The 8,433-nt window shown below is 56.8% G+C and overlaps 1 protein-coding gene and 1 non-coding gene across 2 annotated transcripts; both read right to left on the reverse strand.

Annotated features, from left to right (window-relative positions):
- Positions 1–3,494: 3,494 nt before the first annotated feature.
- RPL18A (ribosomal protein L18a) lies at positions 3,495–7,081 on the reverse strand. The gene is made up of 5 exons (XM_039466558.2): positions 6,990–7,081; positions 5,516–5,695; positions 4,458–4,587; positions 3,778–3,887; positions 3,495–3,634 (listed from the first exon to the last, which is right to left on the reverse strand). Exons 1-5 carry the CDS (start codon positions 7,005–7,007, stop codon positions 3,542–3,544), a joined length of 531 nt encoding a protein of 176 aa, XP_039322492.1. The 5' UTR covers positions 7,008–7,081; the 3' UTR covers positions 3,495–3,541.
- On the reverse strand, positions 4,055–4,187 carry LOC120362884 (small nucleolar RNA SNORA68). The gene has a single exon (XR_005578676.1). It is a non-coding gene; the product is annotated as a small nucleolar RNA SNORA68 (small nucleolar RNA).
- Positions 7,082–8,433: the final 1,352 nt, after the last annotated feature.

An 8,433-nucleotide genomic window follows, 5' to 3' on the forward strand; every position in this document is an offset into this window, starting at 1 on the left:
CCTTCTGGGCTTGAGTGATCCTCCTGCCTCAGACTCCCAAATAGCTGAGACTATGGGCACACCACCATCACGCCCAGCCTCTGCATGGGGTTGTGACTGCTCTTCTCCCTCCTGAGAAAGAACCAGGGTCTGTGTGTTCTGTTGAGTACCCACACTGGAATTAACTCAGTCCCCTGCACGATGTAGGGGCTCAAGGATAATTGAGACAGAGACAAAGGGATGGGGGGGCACGTGGAGTTTGGGTAGAGGATTGAACGGATGGATGGATGGGTAAATGGATGGATGGATGAGTGGTTGGATGGGAGAATGGATGGATGGGTAGATCGATAAGAGGATCCCCAAAATTAGCCGGGCATACTGGCAGGCGCCTGTAATCCCAGCTACTTGGGGTGAGTGAATGGGTGAAAGAATAGGTGGGTAGATGAATGGATGGGTGGGTGGATGAATGGATGGGTGGGTGGATGGATGAATGAATGGGTGGGTGGGCAGATGGATGAATGGGGTGGATTGAATGGACAGGTAGCTGGCTAGATGGTAGAGGAATCTGACTGAATGGAAGGATGGGGATTGGCAGGAGGTGGGGAATTCAGTGGTGGAGGGGCTTCTGGGCATTTATGAGAGGCTGAGTAGATGGCAAGGTGGAAATGAACAGGGAAGGCCAGTGACTGGGGAGCGCGCTCCGCCTGTCAGCAGCCTCTCAGTAATGGGATTGTCTCCATGTCTCAGCTGGTTGGGGCAGAGCTCTCCCGACTGGCTCGCAGGCTGCTGCCCCCTGGTTGAAGCCCTAGAGGAGCTCCGAGGCACAGAGAGGGGACTGAGGCGGAGACGGGGGTGTGCAGTGGGCTTCGGTGGGGTCCGAGCCTTCTGCTCTCATCTCTCATCCTCCAACTCATCAATTGCCTTGCCTGCGCCCCCAGCCCTGCGGGACCACCACCCTCACTTTATACAGGAAGAAATGGCTCAGAGCGGGGAGGGACCTCCCCCAGACACAGTTCTCACGGCCTGAGTCCACAATGCCACACCCTGCCTCACACCCAGCTCAAGGTCAGGTCGCATCTAACAAAGCAGCTCCATTACAGCCTGTGCAGGACTCATGTCTCCTCCCTGTGTTCTCAAGGGGGTAGAAGGGTCAAGCGTCAAGGAGGCGCTGGGCAGGGATGGGGCAGCGCCGCACACGGCGAGGTACTGGAGATCCTTCTTCCCCGCTGCACCTGTGTTCCTTTTGGTCCAAAATGACTGCCAGAGCACTCGCCATCGTGCCCACATACCAGCCAGACGCACTTTCTTGGGAATGGCACATCACTACTGTATTTGTGTTTGGTCTCATCCTGTTGCTAGGCTGGAGTACAGTGGCATGGTCACGGCTCACTCCATGAGCTACGAACCTTCAGGCTCAAGTGATTCTCACACCTCAGGCTCCCAAGTAGCTGGGACTACAGGTGCGGACCACCACACCCAGCTCATGTTACTTGATACAGACAGGGTCTCACTATGTTGCCCAAGCTGGTCTCAAACTCCTGGCCTCAAGTGATCCTCCTGCCTTGGCCTCCCAAAGCGCTGATATGGCAGCCACGAGCTACACCTGGCCATTGCGATGAAGGCCGGGAAATGTATTTTCTGAGTGGTACTTAAGCATGAAGATTCCCTTATGGAGAAAGAAGTCTGTACTAGAAACCACGAAAGATAAACTGTCTAGGCAAGATTTTAAGATTTTCAGCCAGCACCCCACCCCCACACCCTAAGGGACATTAAAAGTATCCTGGGCCAGGCACGGTGCTAAGCCCAGCACTTTGGGAGGCCGAGATAGGTAGATCACCTGAGGTCAGGAGTTTGAGACCAGCCAACATAGTGAAACCCCGTCTGTACTAAAAATACAAAAAATTAGCCAGGCATAGCGGTGGGTACTGTAATCCCAGCTACTTGGGAAGCTGAGGCAGGAGAATCGCTTGAACCTGGTACACGGAGGTTACAGTGAGCTGAGATCACACAATTGCACTCCAGCCCGGGCCACAGAGCAAGCCTCCACCTCAAAAAAAAAAAAAAAAAGAGAGATCCTGGAAGAATGTATGACTTTCCCCAAGCTGGTGCACTGCTACGTAAAGAGCTTTCACAAAACAAAAAAGGGGCTCGTGGGAAAGTTCTGAGCCCCTCCTGGGGACACGGTGACACACATGGCCCCTGCCCTCTCACAGTCCCAGGAACCCGTTTATAAACTTGAGCGCGGCAGCCTGGGGGAATCCGGGGTATTGCCAGCAAGCGTGAGGGCGCTAGGGTGGGAAGGAGCCAGTTCCCAAGGCCTGGTGGGAGTCTGTGGTCTGCCTCCGCCTCACCCGATGACTGCGTGCGCACCGGCCCCGCGCAGATTCTGGGAACCTCTCCAAGTGCCTGGGCGTTGCTTCACCCCCTTCCCCACCAGGTAAGGCTGGGCAGTGGCCTGGTTTCTGGGAATCCACGTGGCTCCTCCACAGGTGGAGGAAAGGCTGTGTCTTGTCCTGGGTGCGGCAATGCCCCTGCAGTCCCAGCTACTCGGGAGGTTGAGGTAGGAGGATCACCTGAGCCCACGGTGAAGCTACAGTGAGTCGTGGTCTCTCCACTGGACTCCAGCGGAGGCAGCAGAGCAAGACACTCTTTCAAAAAACCCTTAACTGACTGCTACCCAGCCCTGGCTTCCTCCTGACCGTGGCTGTCTAGGACGAAGCAGGGCCCCATGGGCTGCCCCCAACGCTGGCACAGCAGGCACTTCCCAAGTCAGTGTGGAACCTGATGTTCCGATCAAGACGGCGAGCCCCAGAAGGGCTGCCAGCCCACACCAGGGCTGCCCAAGGTCACACAGGGACGGGAGGCTCCCAGAGCCTGAACTCCTGGCTCCATCTCAAGCGTCTCCACTGGCAGCTTAGCCTCCACCTGACAGAAGGACCCAGCCAAGGTGGGATTAGTGTCACGTCTGGAATTTTCCAGGCCTGACACGGTTTCCTAGAAACAACCACTCACCTGTGGCGAGTCCTTGACCTCCTCGGGCAAGATGTGGGCAGCGTCATCTAAGAAGCCCCCAACCAGGGAAGAGAAACAGGCTCCAGGCAGCAGAGAGTGCCCCACGGGCGCCCCCTTGTGTCTACTCTGAGGATTTTGGGAACCAGAGACTTAGATTTTAGGCCAGGAGGGGAATCTCCAGGGAGCGAATCCCAACCCCACCATCCAGGGAGATTCTCCTTGGTCCAAACTCAGCAGGGGGGCCTCGGGAGGCCTGTGCCCGACAAGGCAGCTGGGACAGACAGTACCCCCGCAGCTCACAGCCCAGGGCTGCCAGCAGCACCGGGGGCTCCTAGAGGGCCCGCTCAAGGAGAGGATGTGAAATGTTGTTTGTTTGCAAGGAAGATCCCTTCCAGGACAGAGAAGTGGCAGCTCAGCTGCGCCCCGGGAGGTGACTGGGCCGGCCTCTCAGCACCCCTTTGAGCTCTGCAGAATGTGCAAAGAAAACAGGCAGTGAGCACCGGGGCGTTCCTGAGTTTATTCGGGGCACACCCAGACGAGGGTCCCACACCTAGAAGAAGGTGTTGGGCCTCTTGGTGGTGAAGCGTGGCTTGTGCTGACGGCGCAGGACGCGGTGGGGCAGCGGGAACTTGATCTTGGAGTCCTGTGAGGAGGGGAAGCAGGTTGAGGGGTTGGTAGCCTCTTAACCCCACATGCTCTGGGGGCCACCCAAGTGTAGCCGCCCCCCACCGGGCTCCTGCGTCAGAGCAGGCGCCTCCCTTCAGGGGAGCCCCGCGAGGCACTCACGTGGAACTGCTTGACGGCCGGGCGGCGGCACTTGCTGGCTGCGATCTCCTCCACTTTCATGATCTGGATGGAGTGGGCCCGGGCGCGGTGCCGGGCGCCCATGTCTCGGTCTGTGGAGAGGAGGGGCTGAGTGACGGCGCTGCCTGGGCTCTACCGCTCAGCAAACCTCCTACTGAGTGCCTGCCCAATGACCTGGCACGCCTGGTGGGTCACAGCAACTGCTTGAGGGCTTGGGGCTCACGGTGGGGGGGTGGGGGGTGGACACAGGACACGCGAGAGTTGTAGAACCTCCAAATTCACTCTGAGGGGCACTGCAATAGCCCCCCACAGGCGACGAGATTCGCTTGCTGTTTGCACCTCTGTTTAAACCACCGCTATAAGAAACAGTGATTCTTGGGTTTAGGTGCAAGTAGGGAGGTGTGGAGGCTTCACAGGCCCTGGCGGGTGAGCCAGGGAAAAGGTGTCAGCAAGGCGGAGACCCAAAATGGAAGTTTCTGGACGCAATGGGATTCACACGGACCCTGGCCAGGTTCTCAGAAAAGCACACCTGGGGCATCCTCTTGTCTTCCTGTGCCTCACCACCACTGAGACTCTCCTGCCCGGGAGCCTCTGGCATTTGCCCTGCCTCAGGGTGAGGGCATCAGGGAGTCTCTAAAAGGGGAGGCAGGACGGGAGCTTACAGCACTGGGTGACAGCGCCCGCGGTGGTCAAGTCCCGGTATTCCCGGTACATGTTGTGGGTGCCGCTCCGGGAGTCATAGCGCAGCCAGATACCGAAGTTCTTCACCCGAAGGGGGGACTTCTCGAACACCTGCCGAGGAGAGGGCACAGGGAGAGGTGGGAGCAGTAAGCCAGATCCGCGCTAGCCCTATCCTCACTGAACCCTCAGCTTCTAAAAGCACAGTCCAGCCCCCAGGACTCGTTTACGGCCAGACTCTTGTGTGCCTCAGTTTCCCAGTTCCACGCACCTGCAGGCACCCTCAGGGAGCCTGCCATATAAGGGAACTTCCCACGGCAAGAGCCTGAAGCCCAGGCTTCCACCACGGAGACCAACCCAGCCCCAGACGTTCTTCCTGAACTCAAGGCTCCTGGGACCTGTCTGGGCCAACCTAGCTACCACCCACTGACCGCAAACCATTGCCTCTCCCCACTTGACAGCCCAGGAGAAGACAGCCGCAAACAAGGCATCCCACCATGCCAGCCACCTGCCTCCCTGGGTCCCTGGCTTTCCGATCAGGGAAATGGCACATGAGCTCTGCTCTAGTCCTGTGACCCAGACAAGTACACAACCCGGAGCTCTGATGTCTGATGTGCTGGGATTACAGGCGTGAGCTACTGCGCCCGGTCAATGTCTGATTAATTCTTTTTTTTTTTTTGTGACGGAGTTTCGCTCTTGTTACCCAGGCTGGAGTGCAGTGGCGCGATCTCGGCTCACCGCAACCTCCGCCTCCTGGGTTCAGGCAATTCTCCTGCCTCAGCCTCCTGAGTAGCTGGGACTACAGGCACCCGCCACCATGCCCAGCTAATGTTTTTTGTATTTTTAGTAGAGACGGGGTTTCACCATGTTGACCAGGATGGTCTCAATCTCTTGACCTTGTGATCCACCCGCCTCGGCCTCCCAAAGTGCTGGGATTACAGGCTTGCGCCACCACGCCCGGCCCTGATTAATTCTTGAGATGCACAATGCCCCAAGGGCTCAAATCCACTCCAGACCCCACGCAGCCCTGGCCTCCCTGTACCTGCCCACAGTAGACAATCTCCCCTGAAGACTTCTTCATCTTCTTCAACTGAGACACGAAGTACCAGAAGCGGGACTTGGCGACGACGTGATTAGGCGCAAAGATTCGCATGCGATAGAGGGGCGGTGTGTGGCATTTGGGGGTGGGCAGGCAGCGACCCACCACCTTGTACTCTCGTAGCTGAAAGGAAACAGGGGTGAGGTAGGGCCAGCACCCAGAGGCAACTGTGGAGATCCACCTCACTCCCTTTCCTGCGCCTGGTGACCACCAGATTCAGGAAAACAGGAGCCAGGGCCACCCCAGGGCCTCCATGTGGATTCCTGGTGACTGTGGGTCACACTCCCGACCAGAGCTTTAGCCACAAAATGAAATGAGGAGGAAGGTCTCCAGAAGGATTAACTGAGTTGCCCACCTCTCCTTTGCCTGGGCTAAGGGTTTCAGAACAAGAAAGCTGAGGCGTAGTTAACACTCACAGCCTCCTTTCTTCATGCTGCAGTCCTGAATTGCTTTGCAGTTCCGGTCAAAACAGCCACCCTGCACCCAGCCACCATCTTCTTTCACCCTGAGGCCCATAGACAGTGACCGGCACAGGATCTCACAGCCCATTCCAGACAAAACTAGGTCAAGACTCCAAGTCTCTCCTCTTCCCTGGGATCCCTGCACTGTCCCCACGCGAGGTGCAGCTGCCTCCGTTTTCCTAACTGCAGTCAAAACATCTGGCCCAGGGAAGGCTCCATTTCCAGATGCAGAGGTGAGAATCTCTAGTCAAGTCCAAGCCCTGTGATATGGCACAAAGAAACCACCTCTGAAATGGACTCGCCAGCTTTTTTTCTAGTATCAATTAAAAACAGCTACAAATGATCAGACCCGGCTCCTACTTCTTCTCTGAAGCTGACCCACCGGCCTCGGCACCACACGTTCTCGAAGGGAACGATGGGGCCTGCCCCTTTAACACAGAGGAAACTGAGGCTGGAGATCTGTACATAATACAACCACTCCATGAGAGTCTAGTCTCCCATCTCTGCGCCACTATGTGTCACAGCGCTAAGCCTCGCGCTCCCCGTTTCGGCTCATTATTAGGAATTCTCATCCGCTTCTCACAAACGTTCACGGAGAAATACTACTGCTCCCCCGCCACGTCCACGTTGCATAAAGGAACACAGAAGCTTGGCGGCTCGATGAGGTGCCGTGGCTCGGGCCTCCATGATGCGCGACTTATTCCTTCCCCCGGGAAGAAGACCCGGAGTCCTCGGGACACCGCGATCCCTGAGCTGACCCAGGTCACTCATCGCTCTCTCCACGCGGCGACCACGATGGCCGCCATGTTGGCTACCAACAACAGACGGCGGCGCGCGGCCAAAGAGGACCCAGAAAGGAGCGCGCGGCACCAACCCGACCCACGCCACCTCCGCAGGCCCCCGATGGGGTTCGTGCCCCATCCCCCTGGCCCCCTGCCGCGCCGCGCCCGCCTTACTGTGCCCGAAGCCTTCATGACGTTCTCTCCGCGCTCGCCGCCACCCGCAAAAGGAAGTGTTCTTTTTCGCGCAGCCGTTCACCAGGCCTTCACTACCGGAAAACCCGCCTTCTCAGTACCGCATGTCTATTGGTTTCTCAGCCCCGCACTCAAAGCTACCCGGGTCTTCATTGGCTACGGATCCGCCTACTACTTAAAGCCCTGCCCCTCTTCACAGCAAGACTTCATTTCCCAGAAGGCAACGAGGCAAGCTCCACCTGTTTCACCATGACAGTAAAGGAGCTTCGGCGCGCGCTGCGCGCCGGGAGTTGTAGGCATTCCGACAGTCCAGGCTGCAACAGGGGGCGGCGGCGCGCGCCGCCTGCAGGATGCCTAAGCATTGAATTCGGTGGCTGCGGTGTTTAGGATGAGATCCCAGACGCTTCACACTCGGGGCTTCGTCGTCCTGGGAGGTGTGTTACGGAGGTCTCAAACCAGACACCTGAGGATTCTCATCTGTAAAATGGAAATACAAATGATTCATCTTTGTCCTAGCGATGTTGCAGCACATTGATTAAGCTCTGGCATGCTGTTTTTGTTATTTGGGGTCCGCTTTGTGTTTCGTAGTAGCTGGGAGTCAAACCCTGTCTGCCTGCCTCCAGTTCATAAAGAACCTGGGGGAGCGGGGTTGGGGAGAGCGCTCAGGGAGCCCGAGAATAGATCAGGATCCAGCCGCCCACTCTGAGGGGCTTGGACTTAGCAGTTTGCTCAAGCAGAAAGAAGCCCTCCTGGGGGTAAGGACAGAGACCAGAAATGAATAAAGAAGCAGCCGCAAACAACTCCCTGATGACAAGGCTATGGAGTAAAATCAAGAGGAAAGAGGCGGGAGGTTGAAGCATGAGAATCGTTTGAACCCAGGAGCTAGAGGCTGCAGAGATGCAGTGAGCCAAGATCGCACCATTGCACTCCAGCCTGGGCAACAGAGTAAGACTCTGCTCAAGACAAGCCTGGGCAACAAAGTGAGACCCTGTCTAAAAAAAAAAAAAAAAAAAGCTGGGCGTGGTCACGAGCTTGTGGTCCCAGCTACTGGGGAGACTGAGGCAAGAGGATCACTTGAGCCTGGAAGTTGGAGGCTGCAGAGAGGCATCATTGCACCATTGCAATCCCACTTGGGCATTTTGAGACGGGGAAACCCTGTCTCAAAAAATAAAACAAGGCTGGGCACAGTGGCTCATTCTTGTAATCCCAGAAGTTTGAGAGGTCGAGGCAGATCGCCTGAGGTCAGGAGTTCAAGACCAGCCTGGCCAACATAGTGAAACCCCATCTCTACAAAAAATACAAAGTTAGTCAGTCATGGTGCTGTGCACCTGTAGTCCCAGCTACTAGGGAGGCTGAGGCACAAGAATTGCTTGAACCTGGGAGGAAGAGGTTGCAGTGAGCTGAGATCACACCATGAGACTCCATC

The sequence above is a fragment of the Saimiri boliviensis genome, chromosome 14 (genome assembly GCF_048565385.1).
Source record: "Saimiri boliviensis isolate mSaiBol1 chromosome 14, mSaiBol1.pri, whole genome shotgun sequence".
NCBI lineage: Eukaryota > Metazoa > Chordata > Mammalia > Primates > Cebidae > Saimiri > Saimiri boliviensis.